Genomic DNA, 21764 nt, shown 5'->3' on the forward strand with positions numbered 1-21764 from the left:
ATTTCTTTTTTCAATGTCCTGTAGTTTTCTGCAAATAGGTCCTTACTTCTTTGGTTAAGTTTATTCCTATGTATCTTAATTTTTTTTGTCGCAATGGTAAATGGGATTGTTTCTTTAGTTTCTCTTTCTGTGAGTTCATCATTGGTGTATAAGAATGCCATCGAGCCCTGGCCAGTTTGGCTCAGTGGTTAGAGCACTGGCCTGCAGTCCAGAGAGACCTAGGTTTGGTTCCTGCTAAGAGCATCTACCTCGGTTGCAGTTTGTCCCTGGCCCTGGTTGGGTCGTAGGGGTGGCAGCCACTCGATGTGTCCCTTTCATGTCAATGTTTCTCTCTCTCTCCTCCTCCTCTATCTCCCTCCCACTCTATCTGAACAAAAAAAAATGTCCTCAGGTGAGGATAAAAAAAAAAAATGCCATCGATTTCTTGACATTAATTTTGTATCCTACTACTCTGCCAAATTCATTTATTAAGTCTAGTAGATTTTTGATGAAGTTTTTAGTGTTTCATATGTATGATATCATGTCATCTGTGAATAATGACAGTTTCACTTCCTCCTTTCCAATTTGGATCCCTTTTATTTATTCTTCATGTTTGACTGATGTGGCTAAGACTTCCACTACTATGTTAAATAAGAGTGGCAATAGTGGGCATCCTTTTCTTGTTCCTGTTCTTAAGAGAAATGCTTTTAGTTTTTGCCCATTGAGTATGATGCTGGCTGTAGGTCTTTCATATACGGCCTTCATTATGTCGAGATATGATCCCTCTATTCCCACATTGCTGAGCATTTTTATCAGAAATGGGTGCTGCATTTTGTCAAATGCTTTTTCAGCATTTATTGATATGATCATATGGTTTGTACCTTTCATTTTGTTTATGTGGTGTATCACATCTATTGATCTGCAAATATTGTACCAGCCTTGCATCCCTGGGATGAATCCCACTTGGTAATAGTTAATAATTTTTTTGATGTATTGCTGAATTCAATTTACTAGTATTTTGTTCAGGATTTTGGCATCTATGTTCACCAGGGATATTGGCCTGTAGTTTTCTTTTTTTGTAGTGTCTTTTTCTACAATTGGTTTTGGAATTGGAATTATGCTGGCCTCATAAAACAAGTTTGGAAGTCTTCCTTCTTCTTAAATTTTTGACATAGTTTGAGGAGAATGGGTATTAGTTCTTTTTCGAATGTTCAGTAAAAATCCCCTGTGAAGCCATCCAGGCCTAGGCTTCTTTTTGCCAGGAGAGTCTTGATTACATCTACAATTTCCTTAGTTGTTATTTGTCTGTTCAAGTTTTCTATCGCTTCCTGGTCAAGTTTTGGGAGATGATGTGTTTCTAGAAATTTGTCCATTTAGATTGTTCAATTTGTTGCCATATAATTGTCCATAGTATTTGTTTACAATCCTTTGTATTTCTGTGGTGTCAGTTGTTACTTCTCCTCTTTCTTTTCTAATTTTGTGTATTTGGGTTCTCTCTCTTTGTTTCTTGGTGAGTCTAGCTAAGGATCCATCAATCTTGTTTATCTTTTCGAAAAACCAGCTCTCTGTTTCACTGATCCTTTGAATTGTTTCTTTGGTCTCTATGTCATTTATTTCTGCTCTGATCTTTACTATTTCCTTCCTTCTACTTGCTCTGGGGTTTTCTTTTTGTTTACTTTCTCGTTCTTTAAGTTGTGAGGTTAGATAGTCTATTAGAAATGTTTCTTATTTCTTGAGGTAGGCCTGTAGTGCTATGAACTTCCCTCTCAGAACTGCTTTCACTGCATCCCATAGATTTTGTGTTGTTGTGTCTTCATTTTCATTGGTTTCCAGGAAGTTTTTAATTTCTTCCTTGATCTCCTCGGTAACCCATTCATTGTTTAATAACATGCTATTTAGCCTTCCATGTGCTCAAATGTCTTTGTATGTTCTTGTTGCAATTGATTTCTAGTTTCATGCCATTGTGATCTGAAAAGATGCCTGATATGATTTCAATCTTCTTGAACCTGTAGAGACTTAGTTTATGTCCTAACATGTTGTCTATCTTTGAAAATGTCCCATGTGCACTTGAGAAGAAGGTGAATTCTGTAGTTTTGGGGTGTAATTCTCTGTAAATATCTATTAAATCCATTTGGTCTAGTAATTCATTTAGAGTCTCTGTTTCTTGTTAATTTTCTGTCTAGATGATCTATTCAGTGATATCAGCAGGGTGTTGAAGTCCCCTGCTATGATTGTATTGCTGTCAATTTCTCCTTTGAAGTCCTCCAGAAGATTAATATATATTGGTGCTCCTATATTGGGTGCATATATATTTACCAAGATTATATCTTCCTGTTAAATAGATCTTTTCAATATTATGTAGTGACCTTCTTTGTCTCTGGTATGGCCTTCACTTGGAAATCTATTTTATCAGATATGAGTATTGCTACCCCAGCTTTTTTTTTTTTTTCCTTTCCGTTTGCTTGGAAGATTTTTTTCCATCCCTTCACTTTCAACCTATGTGAGTCTTTTGTTGTGAGGTGGGTCTCTTGTAAACAACATATATATAAGTCATGCTTTCTTATCCAATCAGCTACTCTATCTTTTTACCGGAGCATTCAATCCATTTACATTTAAGGTGATTATTGATGTGTACTTATTTATTGCCATTTTTGTTTAGTGTGGTTATATTTTTTCTTCTTATTTCTTCTACTAATTACAGCAGTCCTTTTTACATTTCTTGCAGTGCTGGTTTGGTCCTAATGTATTCCTTTAGCCTTTTTTTGTCTGGGAAGCTTTTTATTTGACCTTCTATTTTGAATGATAGCCTTGCTGGATAGAGTAGTCTTGAATTCAGATCCTTGTTTTCCATGACCTTGATTACTTCATGCCATTCCCTTCTGGCCTGTAGTGTTTCTGCTGAGAAGTCAACTGAGAGCCTTATGGGGATTCCTTTGTAGGTAACCTGTTGCTTATCTCTTGCTGCCTTTAGGATTCTCTCTTTGTCTTTAATTTTTGGCATTTTAATTACTATGTGTCTTCATGTAGGCCTGTTTGGGTTCTTCTTACTTGGGGCTCTCTGTGCTTCTTGAACTTGAATGCCTTCTTTCTTCACCAAGTTAGGGAAGTTTTCTGTCACTGTTTTTTCAAATATATTCTCTAACCCTAGCTCATTTTCTTCTTCTTCAGGAACTTCTATGAAGCAAATATTATTACATTTTCAGTTGTTCCACAGTTCTCTTAAGCTTTCTGTTTTTTAATTGTTGTTTTGGTTTTCTGATTGGTTGATTTTTTTCTACCCTGTCTTCTAATTCACTGATTTCGTCCTCAGCTTCCTCTACTCTGCTGTTTAGTCCTTCCAATGTGTTCTTAATTTCTGCTATGTCATTCTTCATTTACTCATGCTGTTGAGCTTCCTCAAGATCATGGCTCTGAATTCTACCCCTGGTAACTTGCTTACCTGCATTTCATTTATCTCATCTTCAGTAGAGTTCTCTTGTTCTTTCATTTGGGATTTGTTTCTTTATTTCACCATTTTGGCTATCTCAGTGGGTTTTGGAGCCTGCCAAATTTTCCCTGTGGGTGTTGGTGTTATGCTGTTTGTGGCTCCCTCTACTGAGTTTGGATAAATGTGGGAGGACCCACGTTAAACACCACTGTCAAGTCTTACTTTCCTGGGTAGATTTGCAAGCCCAGGAATAGTTCAGTTATCCTCTAGTTTTTTGCCTGGAGGCTATTAGTCTCGGTTACTTGAAGAGCGTTGGCTTCTCAGTTGAATAAAAAGTCTGTCAGGTGTTCAGCAGAAGAGGATTTCCTGAGGGTGGGTCAGATGCTGGTTGTTAATGACCCTGACCCTCAGTTTGCATTTCTTTGGCCCACCTGGGTGGGGTTGAATCTCCGAGGGAGGGGCTGCTGTCTCTCCCCGAGCCCTGGGAAGGAGTAAGATTGCCACCATCCTGTGTGACTGTGACTCAGCAAAAGCTCTGAGTGCCCTCCTAATCCCGAGTGTCCCCACAGTTCCAGTCCAGTCCATCTTCCCTTTGCCGGAGCCCAAGGTGTGTGGCTATGGCTAATTTAGTGCTCTGTCTTAGCTTCTGCGCTGTGGAACCAGCTTGGGACTTTAACCCTGAGGGTGCTGCTCACAGCTAAGACCACTGCTGTCCATGGGCTCCCAGCCCCGCTCTTGCGGCTCCACAATCCTACCAGGATCAATTCAGTGTTCCTGGTTATATGGTCCTTGCAAGCTGCTTTTCTGTTGCTTTTTCCCGGCGATTTGTCTTCATTTTAGTTGTAATTCCAGTTTGAAATTGGTCTGTGTAGCTTCCATTCACTCTGCCGCCCATTTGGAATCTCCAGTAAGGCCTACTTCTAAGAGAAAAGTCCCCAGGCTGGGCTCAGAGACAAGAACCAACCCACAGAGTGGAAAATGCATATCGACCAGCAGACTTAAGTTGTGTTCAGCTGCCATAGAAACCTTGGGAAATGAAAAACTGTTATGGTTCCAAAATCAACCTCCAGGTATCCTAACCCACAGCAACACCAGAATTTGGGATGCTGAAATAACATACCTTCATTAGGAAAAGCATACCCAGTGTCCCTCTCAAATCTGTTCATGGAATTCTTAGAAGGCAACAAAGAAAAACAGGGAGAGATTAACTTGGAAAACAAGATTATGTGGTAGAGATAAATGCAGAATGAACATTGTATTCCTTGGACTATACTATGAGAATGACTTCGATTTACAGAGTCTACAGACTGCCTACATGCTATCAGTTTATATGCTGTGACACCTGGGAAGTTGGTGACCAAGCAAAGCCACTTCAAAAGGAGCTGCTGGATAGAAACCCAGGTGCTGGCCACCGTCCTCTGCGCGAAGTGTGCTCAGACGCGGCAGTGAGCCATGCCGCATTACGTGTCCATGGCAGTGATTTCTAGAATGATCCCTCCAGGAACAGCATTGGCATAAAGCATTCTTTTCTTACATCTTCTTGGAACTCTGTCTCCCACAAGTAATATAACCTACACTGTATTTCTATTAAATGGCACAGAATCACCTGGAAGCCGAAAAAAAAAAAATGTCCAGTTCCGTATGGCTAGAACTTGCCACTTACTTGCTAAAGGAAGGAGAAACAGAATTCCCCAGACCTATTGCATTCTCCCATCATTGTCATTACCCCAAGAAAATAGCCATTAGACAAACTGCAAGGAATGTTTATGTTCTGTGAGCAAAGGCGAGAACAGCACGTGGGTGGGGTCACAAATGAGTAAGGGCAGGCCCAGAATGATTCTGAAGATATTTTAACACTGATGAACACTAGGCCGTCGTTTGGCTCATTAAAATAGTGCTGGGTACTGAGAGAAGCTGGCACATTTTCCTGGAGATGAGATGGCCCCAGGGGTTTGAACAAGAGCTGGAACACAGCTGCCATGGCTAAAACCAAGCAAGTACAGATGTCACACCAAAGTAATTTCATACCATCCCACCCTGCCAATCCAGAATGCCAGTGGAGGAAAAGTATTGAAGGAAGTCTTTAAAATAGACTAGATAAGTATTTTAAATACCAATTCTGTGTGTAACTAAAGTTTTTGCTATTGAAGTCCATGCATGACCGTTAATAGAGTTTAGAGAGCTTAATAAAAATCTTAGTGCTCAGGAAGATGAATACAGTACAGTGTGCTGTCATCATTTGGAACAGCCACATCAAATTTAAAGACTCCATGACCCCAAATGCCTTTTAAAAAAAATTTTTTTTTAGAAAGAGAAGAAGGGAGAGAGACATAGAAACATCGATATGAGAGAGAAACATTGATCAGCTGCCTCCTGCACACCCACACTGGGGATCGAGCCCCCAACCTGGGCACGTGCCCTGACCAGGAATCGAACTGGGATGTCGGTCCATGGGACAATGCTCAGGCCACTGAGCCACACCAACCAGGCCCAGATGCCTTTTTTAGAAAATGCCCTTGTAGCCCTGGCCGGTTTGGCTCAGCGGTTAGAGCGTCGGCCTGCGGTCCTGAGAGACCCGGGTTCGGTTCCCGCTAAGGGCACGTGCCTCGGTTGCAGTTTGTCCCCGGCCCTGGTTGGTCGTGCGGGTGGCAGCCACTCGATGTGTCCCTTCACATCGATGTTTCTCTCTCTCTCTCTTCCTCTCTCACCCTCCCGCTCTATCTGAACAAAAAATGGAAAAATGTTCTCGGGTGAGGATTAAAAAAAAAAAAAGAAAAAAAAGAAAATGCCCTTGTAGGCAACATTTTTTCCCTGCAGTGGTTGTTTTCTTTATAAGTAGTACTATTTATTATTTCCTGTGGTTTTAACCAATACAGCAGAAGCACGTGGCACCACACCGCTGTGCTCATCTCCCTGAGAGGACAAGTCAGGGAAACTGGAAATTTCAGGGGAGCACTTTGTAAAGTATATGACTGTCCGACCACTATGCTGTAAATCTGAATCCAATACATACAATATTAATATAAACTGTCATTGAGAAAAAATTGTTTTAAACAAAAAGAATTTGGCACAGAGCTCTGAAAAATATAACTATGTTATAAATGTTATAAATGGTAATAAAATGATTTTTAAAAAATGAAAGATAATTCAGGGGAAAGAATCATTTCACACACACACACACACACACACACACACACACACACAAAACCAACTTACCAAATGCCTTCTTCGGTTCTATTAACTTCATGGTAAAGAGTTCCTCTTTTTTTAATTCCTTTAACTTCTTAGCAACATCAAAATGACGCCACCCAACAATACTTTCTCCATTTATGGATTCAATATGATCTCCTACACAGATTGTTTTCACTGCATCAATTATGCTGCCCTCTTTGATTCTCTGAAAGAGAATTAAGGATAAAGCTTAATATAAAATAGAACTGCGTAACATTATTTTTCATGTTCTTGAGGCATTATATACAATATATTAACATACTAACAGTGCAGTTTAATGCTCAGTCAAAGATGGAAGATCAAGCAACAAAAGACGACTGTCTTACCTCCTACCATTCTTCTTCTGCCTCAGTATTCAGAATTCAGCTTCATCACAGTCACCACCTCCTCTGAGAAGCTTTTCCTGGCATCTCCCCAAGCCCACTCCCCCGAGATAAGGTACCACTCTCATGCTTCTACAGTATTTCTTGCTACATACGCTGAGCTCTAAGCTAAGCATTTTAAATTTACTATCTCATTTACTTTTAACAACCTTAAAGAGAGTCTCCTGTCATAGATCAGGAAAATTGAGGCTTAGGGAGATCAAGTAATTTGCCAAGTTGGACATAACCACAGTGCAATTGTTCATCTACCTCTCAGGCTCCATTACTGAGCTATATAATGTCCTTGGGGACAAAGATGGTCTTATTCACCATTGTATGCTTATACTTAGCACAGTGCCTGCTGAGAAAAGTCCCTCCGTAAATGATAACTGAATCATTTCAACTTGAAGCCTATTACACAAGAATAGAGCTTGAGAGTTTTCTACTGGCTATATTCTTTAAATCTTCATTACAAATGCTGTGATTCAAGACTTCATACAACCTTAGCTAAGAAAATTGATATTTAATAAAAGACAGGTGTGGGTACCCTTTGGGGAGCCAATAAGAATGATTTTATACTATTATTTTTCATTTATATATTTTAGATGAGGATAACTTAGGACCCAAGGAGAGATTTCAAATTGATTTTTCTTACATCTATCTTACTTGTTTGTACACAATGTATCTCCCGCTGCAGCCTCCAAATGAGGCCTAAGACCCCCTAAGACATCACTGAGAATTTCTGAAGGGATTTTAGGAACAGGAACTCCAGAAAACTGCACAAGTGACAATCCTGCAAAGGATGGAAAAGTCCCTCCATCCATTGGTAAGGAATGGAGCAAAATGAGGCCACAATCAGCCTCAGGTGTCATAAAGCCCTCACGGGAATGACAGGATAGGGACATCCAGGGCTGTTGCTATTCTGTGATAAAGGTGTGTGCATTCCCCACTCTTGCCAGATGGAAGAATCACATCTGAATCAGGAGGCTGATGGATCACTGTGTCCAATAGTTAAGAGAAAAACTGATCTCATGTACCCCAGCATCTGCTTAGTATTGCCAAAAGACGGAGGGAAATGTTGTAAAAGACAAGCCTGAGAAGTTTGGGCATTTTAAATTTTTAAATTTCATTACTAATATTCTAAAACTCACGACAGGTTTCTTTTTTACCCCGCAATCTTAAGATCACTGCTATGTTTGTTGTAATAGTGACTGTTACTAGGCTTTACGCCAATGACACAATAAGGCCAATTCAAACAGAGTTATCATTTATCATTACAATAGTTATAAAACAAAGAAACCAGAAATTTCATCATCTAACTGGCATTCGTTTATTATAAGTCCATATTAGCCTTATGGCTACAAAAACAAACAAGGGTAACCACAACACACTACTCGTGGAAACACAAGCAAGATTAAACAGAACACGAGAGTCCAAATAAACAAAGAAAAAAGATCTCTAATATTCTGTCACCTAACCAATAGAGAATGTGAACATCTATAACCCTAACTTTCTTCTTAATTTTCATCTTGGTTATTTCTTGATACATTCTGAAGCTATTTTTCTCAATCAATTTACACCATACAAATTTCCATTTCACGTATTATTTTTTGTTTGACATTGTTATGATTTTATTAAAAATAAGTGTTATATACAAATAATTCAATAAAAGACTTTAAAGACCAGCATGAATCTTACCAGTTAATTAAAAGGCAGAGTAATAAAAATCTAGGGCCACCTGGGTCTGGGAGTAGCCACAGAAGTCACCAGAAGAGTGCCCGGACAGAGGGAGGAAAGGCAGTTACCGGAAGTCAGCAGGCAACAAGGTGAGAACCAGGTGGGCAAGAGAAAAGTCATAGCACATGTAACCATCGGAGCAGCAGGTGAGGATCTGGGATGAAGAGACAGGAAAATCAACAGAAGGAACTTGGAGAAGAACACCATGTGGTGAACCAGATATAGAAGCAAAGTGGGAGACATTGATTATATATACCTGAGCCTTAGCTTCCTAAGTAGATAAAGAATAAGGTTGCAATTGAGACAAATTTCTGAAATCTAATATACTTTGATAATTGTAGCATAACTTGATAGAGATAAATAATATTGCTAAAAGTACTACTCAGGCACAAAACCAGGAAGGGAAAAAAAAGAGGCATTAATTCCACACTTATATTTACTGAGTCACTTAATATCATTCTCTATAACACTTAGAACTTTCTCTCATCTGACTTTGGGGGTTGATGCTGAAAAAAGCACAGAAGACATCAAATATTTTGGGGAAGATAAGAACTGACAACATTATTGAATGTAGAGGTTCCCAACCATTTCACACCATTATTATAGCATCTTCCATCACTTCACCCCATATATTTACAGAACTCTGTCTTCTCGTCACCGACATCAGCAGAACTCTAAGGTGTCATCCCACCCTCCCCAAAGGCTTAGGCCGCGGATCCAAAGTTGTCTGAACGGCAGGCCCCACCACCATGGTCAGCAACTTTGAGATCTGTGCAGCTGACCCTCCCAACACTGTCCTCAAACCTTATTCATAATAATAAACTAATATTCATTGAACAACTGTAAATAATTCCCTCATTTAGTCCTCACAACAAGCCCAGGAGAGGAATATTTAATATTCCGTTAGTGAATGAGAAAATCATAGCACAACGAAACGTGGCTTAACCAAAATAACCCAGCTAATGAACAACAGAACTGGGCTTCAAATGGAGGTGGTATAACTATAAAATGTATGCTCAGAATCACACAGATCTAATGTCTAAAAAAAAAAAGAAATAAAAGTCAGATGAAATGTCCCCAAGAGTAGAGTTTTGGGTTATAGCTGTTCGAAATGACCTACCACTTTGGTAATCATTTTTAAATATATAAGTGTATCAAATCAATATGCTGTACAACTTTAACTTATAGAATGTTATATGTCAATTGTACCTCAATAAAGCGGAGGGAGAAAATGACCGATCACCTTTGAACTCTGAACTCTCTTCTGACAAACCCTGCCTTTCCCCTTTACTTCCGCTTACTTCTCCTACGGCTGTTCTTCATCCATATCACGGCTTCTGGATCGGAAACTTTTGCTATTTTCTCAGATGACCGCTTCTCTTCTGGTTTACATGCCTCTTCTCACAGGTCCTACTTCCACCCTGGAACCCCCTGCCCCCTTGAACTTGTACATTTCCAAGCTTGCTGATTATTAGTTCTGGATAATTGAGTAATAAAATTAGTTAGAAATATATAAGTACCGACATTCTCAGGATAAACATCATGCTAAAATGTGACTTAGTTCTACTAAAGTGAAAGTACCCCAAATCATAAAGATTTCTATAAGAGGATATTTTGAGAATGACAGTTGTGTAGTTATTTACAAGTCACTTAATTCAAAATATAGTTCTTTTAAGTCAATGTAGCCTCATTTCTTAACTACATGGTATAAGTCCTTATTGCTATTTCAAATCAAAGTATACGTCTTCTCTTAAATGAGGGATCAGCAGACAATGGCTCGTGTAGCCACTAGTTTTTATATCACTCGAGTTATGAGTGATTTTTACCTTTTTAAATGGTTGGAGTGGGATAATTGTGATATGTGAAAATATACTAAATTCAAGTTACAGTGCCCATAGACAAGGTTTTACTTATTTAGAACATATCTATGCTCAGCATTTAAGTACTGTGTATGGAACTGTTTCTGTGCTGCAGTGGCTGGGTTGAGAATTTGCCACAGAGAGTGTATGGCCCTAAATTATAATGAAGCCTAAAATATTTGCTATCTGGCCCTTCCTAAAAAATGTTGGCCAACTTTTAAAATGTTATAGGAATGTATGGATTTTGTTATTTAAATACATTCAATTTTCTGACTGACTTCAATAATTTTTTCTGAGAAATGTTGAGTCCTGAGTACTAAACTCATAAATGTTTAAGTCTTGTTGTCTTTTCATTTCATCTGAAGTTTCATCTGTGAGGACCATGCAGTACTATTAAATACATTTCTCTGTATTGCTCTCATCTCCTAATTATGTGATAATGGGTTATTATTGCCATTATTCAGATAATAGCTATCAATTATGAGTACTGTAAAACATTTCCTATGTGTCATCATTTTTTTTTAAATCCTCACCCCAGGATATTTTTCCATTTATCTTCAGATAGAGCGGGAGGGAGGGAGAGAGCGTGAGAGAGAGAGAGAGAGAAACATCAATGTGAGAGGGACACATGGAGTGGTTGCCTCCCCCACGACCCGACCAGGGCCAGGGACAGAACCGCATCTGAGGTACGTGCCCCTGACCAGAAGCAAACCCATGACTCTTTTTTTTTTTTAAATCTTTATTGTTGAATGTAAAATGTATTACAGATGTTCCACATTTTTCCCCCATTGACCCCCTCCTCCCCACTCCCACCCCCCTCCCTCCTTTCCCCACACTATTGTCTGTGTCCATTGGTTATGCATATAAGTTCTTTGGTTTATTTCTTCCCACCCCACCCCCAACCCCTTTCCCTTGGAAGTTTGTCAGTCTAGCAATGAATTTGTACTTCATAATCCCTTCACCTTTTTCACCCATTCCCCTAACCCCCCTCCCAACTGGCAACCAACAAAATGTTCTCTGTATCTATGAGAATGTTTCTGTTCTACCTGTTCATTTTGTTTGTAGATTCCATTGTTGATAGATATGTATTCATTGCCATTTTGTTTGTTCATATATTGTATCTTTTTCTTCAAAAAGACCCTTCATCATTTCATATAATAATGGTTTGGTGGTGATGAACTCCTTTAACTTTTTCTTGTCTGGGAAACTCTTCATATGGCCATCGATTCTAAATGACAGCTTTGCAGGATAGAGTAATCTTGGTTGTAGGTTCTTGCTTTTCATCACTCTGAATATTTCTTGCCACTCCCTTCTGTCCTGCAAAGTTTCTTTTGAGAAATCAGCTGACAGCCTTATGGGAACTCCCTTGTAGGTAACTAGCTGCCTTTCTCTTGCTGCTTTTAAGATTCTCTCTTTGTCTTGAACCTTTTGGATTTTGATGATGATGTGTCTAGGTGTGGGCCTCTTGGGGTTCATCTTGTTTGGGACTCTCTGTGCTTCCTGGACTTGTATGTCTGTTTCCTTCACCAAGTTAGGAAAGTTTTCTGTCATTATTGTTTCAAACAGGTTTTCAATTTCTTGTTCTCGCTCTTCTCCTTCTGGCACCCCCAAGATGCAAATGTTGGCACGCTTGAAGTTGTCCCAGAGGCTCCTTACACTATCCTCATTTTTTTTTATTTTTTTTTATTTTTGCTGTTCTGACCAATCACCCGAGGACATTTTTTGTTCAGGTAGAATAGGAGGAAGAGAGAGGAAGAGAGAGAGAAACATCGATGTGAGAAGAGAGAGAGAAACATCGATGTGAAAGGGACACATCGAGTGACTGCCACCCGCACGACCGACCAGGGCCGGGGACAAACTGCAACCGAGGTACATGCCCTTAGCGGGAACCGAACCCGGGACTCTCGGGACCGCAGGCTGATGCTCTAACCGCTGAGCCAAACCGGCCAGGGCTGATTGGGCATTTTTTGCTTCCTTATATTCCAAATTGATGGTTTGCTCCTTGGATTTACGTACTCAATTATTGAAGCTGTGTAAATTATTCTTTATTTCAGTTAATGCCTCCTTCAATTCTAACTGTGCATCCATGATTTCTGACTGGTCCTTTTTTATGCTCTTGAGGCCCTCACTAAGTTCACTGAGGTTCTTACTGAGTTCATTGAGCATCCTTATATTTTGAACTCAGCATCTGTTAAGTTGCTTATCTCCATTTCACTTAGTTCTTTTCTTGGGGTTTTGTTCTGTTGTTTCATTTGGGACCTGTTTCTTTGTCTCCTCATTTTGGCTGCCTCCCTGTGTTTGTTTCAGTGTATTACTTAACAAGAGGTATGGGGCTAGCTGAGACCCGATGCTGCTCGTTTGAAAGAATTTAGGAAAAACCTGAAGCAGGATCCAAGACAGGCCAATACTATGGTTAAGCAACTGGCAACAGCTTGGGTGGGCCTGAAAGTTGGGTGGGCCTGAAAGTTGGGTGGGGTGGGGCGGGGCCTCAGGGAGTCACCAGGGCGGGGCTACCAGTGTGAGCCAGGTTGCTGGAGTCCCAGATATGGTGACTCTCTGCTGCCCCAGGGAAGGGCTCACCAAAGGAACACAGGCTTCTGACAACACATTTGTCCCGAAGAAAGCCCCCTCTCCAGCTCTCGCTCCAGTGCCAAACAGCTCAGTTCTTCCCTGTATGTCTCTGGTGCCCCTCGAGCTGCCTCCCCTCCAAGCTTAGAGGGAGAGAGTCTGATAAGTTCGTACATGGGCCCTTTAAGGAGCTGCCTGGGGCTCCAGCCGCGTCAGCTTCCCTGAGCCTCAGTTCCCGCTGGTTTTTCCAGCCAGAAGTTATGGGGACTTTACTTCCTGGCACTGAATCCTGACTGGGGCACCTGGTGTGGGACGGGGGCCCCTCAGTCCTCAGGGAGGACCTTCCCAGCCGAGGTGTCCTCCTGATTTTTATCCGCCACACTTGGGTGTGGGACCAGCCCGTCCACCTCCGCCCCTCCTACCAGTCTCGATGTGGCTGCTGCTTTAATTCCGTAGTTGTAGGACTTCCATTCAGCTTGATTTCAGGCGGTTTTGAATGATGGTTGTTCTGTAGTTTAGTTGTAACTTTGATGTGGTTGTGGGAGGACACGATACCGCGTTTACCTACGCCGCCATCTTGACCGGAAGTCCAACCCATGACTCTTTAGTCTGCAGGCCGCAGCTCTAATTGCTGAGCCAAACCGGCCAGGGCTGTGTCATCATTTAATACCTAAATAATCCTATAAAGTAGGTGCTACTATTCCCATTTGAGAGGAGGCACACAGAGGTTTAATGACTGTCCAAGGTCACCCAGCAAGGTAATGAGTGGCTGAACCCAGACTGAAAGCCTGTCTGACTCTAAAGCCACGCTCCTGTGCGTCACCCTGCACTGCCTTCCTGATCACGGAGCCCTCCCCTCGTCGGAAGCCCTGCACACGCTCTGCTCTGACTTCAGCCTACCCGACGCCCAGCCACTGCGGCAAGCATACCAAGTGCTAACTTAAGCAGCACACACACTGAAACTGGAACTATACAGAGAAGCTGCATGTCATCCATGTGTAGGGACCATGCTAGACTCTTGGAAAGTCCCTGTTTTTTTCCTGCTTACTTTGGCACACAGAAACTCTGGAATGGTGAGTCAGAAATTAGTGAAATCGATTACTTCTAAGGAGTGGGAGAAATGAGTAATGGGATTGAAGGGTTGGGGGAAAGTAACACATCTCTGTATATATCGTTTAACATAGTTTTGACTTGTGAATCATGTTAATATTTTACATATTCAGAAAAAAATAAGTCAACAAGAATAGAGGAATAACTAAAACTCAATAGAGAGGAGCAATTGGATTCAACAGTATTCAAATGAATAAAAATTATTGGTGGGGGTATCTATTTCAAGTAACTTTTGAATAGAATACTTTGATAATATACACACATTTAGTTTAAAGATGTCTATATGGCTATTCTAGCTTATGTCTGTTCTAACCAACTGAACATCTTCTACAATTTACTTTCCTGATGTAAATTTAGGGTTTTTTTGTGTTTTTTTTTAATTCATTGCAAACCTAACACCATGTATTAAATTATCCAGCTTTCCTCTGGTGATATGAAATGGCACGTTCATAACTTCATGTTAAACTTCCAAATTTTTTTTAAAAGCCTACAAATCTTGAACTCTTAATAGGTTTATTTTTCATAGTATGAATATGGCAATTCTAAAAATATTTTGTATATATTATTGGACTAAGCAAGTGAGTAAATATTTCAATGATTTTGAAAATTATGGAGAAACCAAGAAGGACCCTGCAGGGCAGAAATATAATTGGAAGCGTAATAATAAATTTGTCATTTCTAAAATGCATGTTTTTGAACCTGCCACTGAAAGGACCTAGAAACAGTGACAGTCCTGCCACAGTGAATGAGCACAAGCAGCAGCCAGATCCTGAGTCTGGAACACCAGCCCTCACTAAAACAGCAAGAGCTCCTTGAAGAAATGGTTGATCCTAGGCCTGGGGAAACAACACAGGAGATGAGACGAGAACATCTTGTTGTGCCAGAAGGAAGGAACTGCTCACCAAGTGCCAGGAGCCACGTTGAAAGGACACGGGCCAGCTGAAAGGGACCCCTGCAGGCCACTGGCAGGGAACTTAGCATCCAGAGAAACAATGGTAATGGATTACAAGCCACTGGATAAACAAGAAAGCAGGTGTGCATGCTGATAATAGATAAGCAAATAAATAAGCGGAGTGCTTTTCTTCAATAGAATTTTTAAAGAAATATCTAAGGAATGATGGAATTAGAAAAACTGCCACTTTGCAACCATTATAGTAAAGACTGATTCAGACAAGACTTAACAAGAAATGTGAAATCCGGGACTACAAGTAAGAGAACAGGATATTTTCATAATCTCAGAATGCTTCCCCTTAAATTGTTGCAAAGGAAAATATAACTGCAGTGAATAACACTGGCAGACACCTTAGACGGGTGACAAAAATTAACATCATAAATGAGACAAACCGCTCTGGCTGGTTTGGCTCAGCGGTTAGAGTGTCACCTGCGGACCAAAGAGTTGCAGGTTCGATTCCCACCAAGGGGCACGTACCTCGTACCTCGGTTGCGGTTTGTCCCCGGCCCTGGTGGAAGTTGTATGGGAAGCAGCCAATCAATGTGTCTCTCTTACATCGATGTTGCTCTCCCCTCCCCCACCCAATCTATCTGAAGATAAATGGAAACATATCCTCAGGTGAGGATTATAAAAAAACAAATAAAATAAATGAGACAAACCAACACAAGCACCTTCTGATGCAGTGCACTGAGAAAGACACAACATCACTTACCTAATTTCCCATAACATGAGGAAGAATCAGAAAAGCCCAAACTGAGGGACATTCTATGAAAAGCTGGGAAACTTTTCTAGAATAAAGATGAATAAAAAGACATGACAACAAAATGAAATACATACTCCAATACTGGGTCTGTACCAGGGGATAAATGCTATAGAGGAAATGATTAAGATAACTGATAAAATTGCAATATGGACACATTGGTTTAAAAGCATTGTATCACTGATAGTTTTTCTGAATTTCATAGTTGTACTGTAGTTCTCTCATACACAAGAGAACATCTTTGTCCTACGTAACTAAATTCTGAAGAATTAGGGATAAAGAGATAATATATGCAATTTACTGTTTTCAAATGGTTCAGGGGAAATTACGTATAAACCTATGTGTGTATATATATATACACACAATACGTGTGTGAGAGAGAAGAAGAAAGCAAATGTAGCATGTGGTAGAAATTAGAGATCCCAATAAAGGGTTTTGTGGGAGGTCTTTATGTTATTACTACATTCTTTTAAAAAATTTGTAATTATACCCCTCCTATCAACCGTGTACACAGCATAATGCTCATTTATCTTATAAGTTGAACTATAGCAGCAGTTTGGTGTATACACTACTTCTCTTTGCCGTCAAGCTCTCTGTCTCCACAGGGCTGTGGGCTAGTGCTCTGAGGCAGGCCCATGTTTGACAAGGCATAAAAAAAAAAAAAAAAAAAAAATAGAAACACAAGTCCGAACATCAGAGGCTAAGATCTAAAAAATCCACGCATGTTTGCAAAACGTCCAAGCCCTTCCCTGCTGACATTAGAAAGGCATGGCTGTGTGTGCCTCCTGTCCTGAGCTTCCCCCAGATAATCCCACATGACTTTCCAACTCACCGACTTTCCATTTGGTCACCCACTCAACCTTCAGCACAGTCATATCTTTTGCAGAGCTAAAAATAGCCATCCTATCAAGTGGGAAATTAAATAAGGTACTATTTACAGTTAAGCAGATAACTTCCCTAAGACTATTTTTTTAATGATGACACTGCACCAGCAAATTAAGAATTTGGATAAAATAAAGGCATGAAAACATTCTCTGCTGCATGAAGTTGATCACTTATTCTTAGCTCAGTAGGACTGCCAGCTCTGGAGTCAGGTCTCTTGGATGCAGATCCTGAATTTGTCCAGCTGCAAAACTTTAAGCAAGCTACTTAGACCTCCTGATGCTGTTTTCTACATCTGCAAAATAAAGGTTGATAATAGTGTCCATGGATGAATCCCACACATTATGTTGAACAGAAGAAGCCCGAACCAGTGGAGTACATAATATATGAATCTACCTATATGAAGTCCAAGAACAAGCAAAACTATGGTAACAAAAGTCAGCAGAGTGGCTACCTTTGTGGGGAAGAGTACTGACTGGGAAGGGGCACAAGGGGGCCCTCTGGGTGGCAGAAATGAAATTTTTCTTGATTTGGGTGGTGGTTACACAGGTATAAATATATAAACATTCATTAAGCTGTATATTAAACATTTGCTACACCTCAACAAAATAAATAAATAAAACACAGTACCAATCAAATAGAACTATTGTAAGGATTAAATGAGAAAATGTATGCAAAGTGCCTAGTTATGATATGTTTGTTATTACAATGACTTATTACAAGAATAGAACTGTTATTTTTAAGAGATGAAGCTACTCTTCTTTTTAGCAATCCTCAGTTCCTAGTTTTTTTGTACCACTTCCAACTTCCTTGTCTTGCTTTTGCAGCTCTAGAGCGCTCTCTTTTTATTTTGATAAAGGAATGATATAGTTTAGAAAAGTTTGAAGAACATTTTTAAAGAAGTAAATAAGATGGCCAAAAAAAATGTGTGCACTTGGAAATAACACTAAATCAGAAAATCAACAGGAAGTCATCAGATGTTAATAACTACAAACCTACAGGAGCTCATGTGGATGGTGAGTAGGCACCAGGGCCAGGTTTCTAGTAAATTCTCAATTATAGAAGAAGTTTAGACTGAACAGAAGAAATTCAAGAAAAGGGTAAGCAAAAAAATGATGTCTTTAAAATACTTTTCAACGAAACATTACCAATCTATCCGTTCCTCCTGAGATGGCTCTCGCCCTGAAGATGATTGCCAACTTTCTTTCACCTGGAAGATTTTCTTACTTGTTACTCTCAGTGAGGTCACAGTTACTTAATTTTTTTTAGAGAGAGAGGAAAGGAGAGGGAGAGAGACAGAGAAATTGATTGGCCATGCCCCCCACTGGGGATTGGGCCCACAACCGGGGCGTGTGCCCTGACCGGGAATCAAACCTGCGACCTCTTGGTGCATGGTTGATGCTCAACCACGGAGCCACACCAGCTGGGAAACACACAGTTGTTTTTAAGACTTACCTTTATAAAAGCACAGCCAACACCATTATCTGTAATGGTAAGACCAAGTGAATCCTCAGACTTATACACATTCACTTCTTTTTTAATCCCTTTCACATGGGCAAATATGAAATCTTCAAGACCTAGTTGTGATCCTAAGAGTTTTTCCATGTCAACTTTAGGTGTGTTTAAAGTGCAATATAAGATCTGCAAAGAGAAAAAAATATTTTAAGTCAGTTTCCATCAGGAAAACATTCTGGTCGTTAGTTTCCTTAATAAAAATTTAAATGAAATAATCCTTAATTGATTATATAAGAGGTTATATCAATAAAGTACAGCATAGGAAAGATAGTCGATGGTACTGTGGTGACTATGTATGGTGCCAGTTGGGTGCTGAAAGTATCAGGAGGAATACTTTGTAGGGTATGTGATTGTCTAACCACTATGCTATACACCTGAAACTAATACAAAATAACATTAAATGTAAACTGTAATTGAAAAAAATAATTGCCCTGGCCAGTGTGGCTCAGTAGGTTGGGTGTCATCCCTCTGCCCAAAAGGTTGCAGGTTGGATTCCTGGTCAGGGCACATGCCCGGGTTTCAAGCTAAATCCCTAGTAGGGGGCATGCAGAAAGCAGCTGATCAACGTTTCCCTCTCACATCAATATTTCTCTCTCTCCCTCTCCCTTCCTCTCTCTAAGAAATCAATTTAAAAATCTTAAAAAGAAAAAAAGAGGTTACATCGACAATATTAGTTAATATGCATTGTTTCCCATAAGCCAGGCTCTGTGCTAAGCAATTTACATCCAGTATCTTATTTAATCCTCACAATAACTTTATAAATACATTATCATCTTCATATTAAAGATGAGGACATTGAGTCTTAGTGAGAGTAAATAATTTTTCACTAAGCCAGTACTTGTCAGTGAAGATTCAGTTCAGGCCCTGGCCAGTGTGACTCAGCTGATTGCAGCAGCATCCCATACACCACTGAAGGGTGGCAGTTCAAGTCGTGGTCAGGGCACATACCTAGGTTGTGGGTTCAATCCCTGGGTGGGGCAAGTACAGAAGGCAACCAATCCACATTTCTCTCTCAAATCAATGTTTCTCTTTCTCTGTCTCTCTCTCTCTCCCTTCCTCTCTCTAAAAAAATCAATTTAAAAAAAATGATTCCGTTCAGATCTCATCAACTTCAAAGTGGTTTAAACTTCTGTTACCTCCCATTGGCAATGCTGAAATCAAAGATTGTGCTCACAAAGGTAAGGTCATGCTATATATACCACAGTGAAAACACAGGCAAGACTATATTTGAAAACAGGTAAAAAAATTTTAATGAGCCCTGGCTAGTTTTGCTCAGCGGTTAGAGCATTAGCCTGTGGACTGGAGAGTCTTGGGTTCGGTTCCTGCTAAGGGCACGTACCTCGGTTGCAGTTTGTCCCCGGCCCTCGTTGGGGTTGTGTGGGTGGCAACCAGTCGATGTGTCTCTCTCACATTGATGTTTTTCTCTCTCTCTCTGCCCCCCTCTCTCCCTCCCACTCTATCTGAAGATAAATGCAAAAAAAAAAAAAAAAAAATGTCCTCAGGTGAGGATAAAAAAATAAAAATTAAATTAAAAAATAAAACTTGTATTCAAAAAAAAAATTTAATGAAAAAAATATTATTTCTCTTGCATTATAGTCCTTAAGAAAAGTAATTTAATTAGTGACTGGGGTGCTAAATAAAAATATCTAAAGCGTTTCTAAAATGGACCTTAAAGACTAACTAATCCAATCCTTTAATTTTAAAGAAAGAGAAAACTGAACTCTGGAGAGCTTAATGTAACTTGCCAAATTCACAAGATGGTAGAGACAGAATAAAAAACTAAAACAATGTAAAATTGTGTGGAGATTTTAAAGGGACTTCTTATGTTGACCAAGTCTTTATTTGACCTCATTTTCCTTCAAAAATGTGATTCATTTTACTAAAATCTGCAGTGCTACTCTTGTTTGTCAACCATAATTTGAGTAATTTGTGGGCCCAAATACAGAATTATGGAAAAGGAGAAGAGGGTTGAAAACATGGGATTGCACTAGAAATAAGGTTCAACAAATAGTTCTTGAGTACCCTCAAAGTACCAAACCAAAAAAGGACATTGTACTAGAGCTATTTTATACCAAAATGCTAAACAGAAAAGTTTTTAATTTCTGTTAAGTGATATTTGCCACAAACGTTGTAATTCCTTCCTCCATCCCTGAGCCTTGCTCCAGCCCTCTCCCTAGGTCTCACACCATTCCTAACTCCCACTGGAACCCTGAGCCTTCACATATTCATGAATCTCAGAAGCCGCAAGAATCTCAGAGATGATATAATTACTACTTATTAAATGGTTTTCTAAGCCACATCAAAGTGCATCTGAATTGGAGCAGCTCTCCCTGTTGTACAATTAAAAGTCCAGCATGGTCAGCATAGCCCTGACCAAACCCCAGGAAAGAAGCTGAAGATGGGGACAAGGAAGAGGCCTGCAGAGAACAAGAGAATAAAAGCCGCTGAGGAAAAACTATCATCCCCACCCTTTCCTCTTTCCATCCAGGGCTGTGACCTGTGCTAACTGGTTGGCCTTTAAATTTAATCCTTCGTGTTCTCAGGGAAGACAATATATTTGGACATTGTACTTAGTAAACTTTTGCAAATATTCCCTAGTTTAAAAATTGTATTATTCACAGGAGGAAAAAAAAAAAAGTCATGTAAGCCAAGAATGTGTCCTATTTCTTATTTTAATGGTAAGACCAATGGTTTAACTAGTCCACTAACAAAAATCATTACTAATGGGTAAAGGGTGAAGGGAGTATGCATAGAAAATAGCATCTCCTGCCCGGCTGGTGTGGCTCAGTGGCTGAGCGTACACCTATGCACACCAAGAGGTTGCTGGTTTGATTCCCAGTCAGGACACATGCCCAGGTTGTGGGCCCGATTCCCAATCGGGGGGCACACAGGTGGCAGCCAATCTATGTTCTCTCTCATCAATGTTTCTCTCTCTCTAAAATCAATACAGAAAAATTACTTTAAAAAAGAAGGAATACAGGTTTTCCTGATTCCTTTCTCAAAATAACAAGAAGTAAATAAAGAAATAAACACAGCTTCGTCCTTCTTTTCCCAGTGAATCAGTTAATGGTATCCATAGTGTATCCAAAACACCAATCATATATAAGCAATTTAGCAGGTAGACAGGAAATAAAACATACTGATAACATAACAGAGCAGGGGGGAAACCCCAAAAAGGAAATCCCACACAAAGTGAAATTCTAGTTATTAAGCCACTTCCTTCCTTTCCATTTTTCACACGCTTCACTGCAGAGCAATTACATTTCCTGTAGGTATACCCCTTTTCCATTGTGCTCTCTCCCCTGCAAGCTACTGTTCCATTCCAGGAGCCAAAAGTCGGCAGGCAAGGCATCGTTTCTTCTGGAAGGGGGAGCCAGCTATA

The 21764-nt window shown here is 40.0% G+C and overlaps 1 protein-coding gene across 1 annotated transcript in view; it reads right to left on the minus strand.

Annotated features, from left to right (window-relative positions):
• Positions 1–21764, minus strand: part of GIPC2 (GIPC PDZ domain containing family member 2) — an 88962-nt gene that overhangs the window by 32187 nt on the left and 35011 nt on the right. The window contains exons 2-3 of the mRNA XM_036256868.1: positions 18323–18508; positions 6623–6803 (exon numbers count right to left, since the gene is read on the minus strand). Coding sequence (XP_036112761.1) covers positions 6623–6803; positions 18323–18508 — 367 coding nt within the window. The remainder of the gene's footprint in view (positions 1–6622; positions 6804–18322; positions 18509–21764) is intronic.

Source organism: Molossus molossus, unplaced genomic scaffold, assembly GCF_014108415.1.
Source record: "Molossus molossus isolate mMolMol1 unplaced genomic scaffold, mMolMol1.p scaffold_m16_p_12, whole genome shotgun sequence".
In the NCBI taxonomy this organism is placed as follows: Eukaryota; Metazoa; Chordata; class Mammalia; order Chiroptera; family Molossidae; genus Molossus; species Molossus molossus.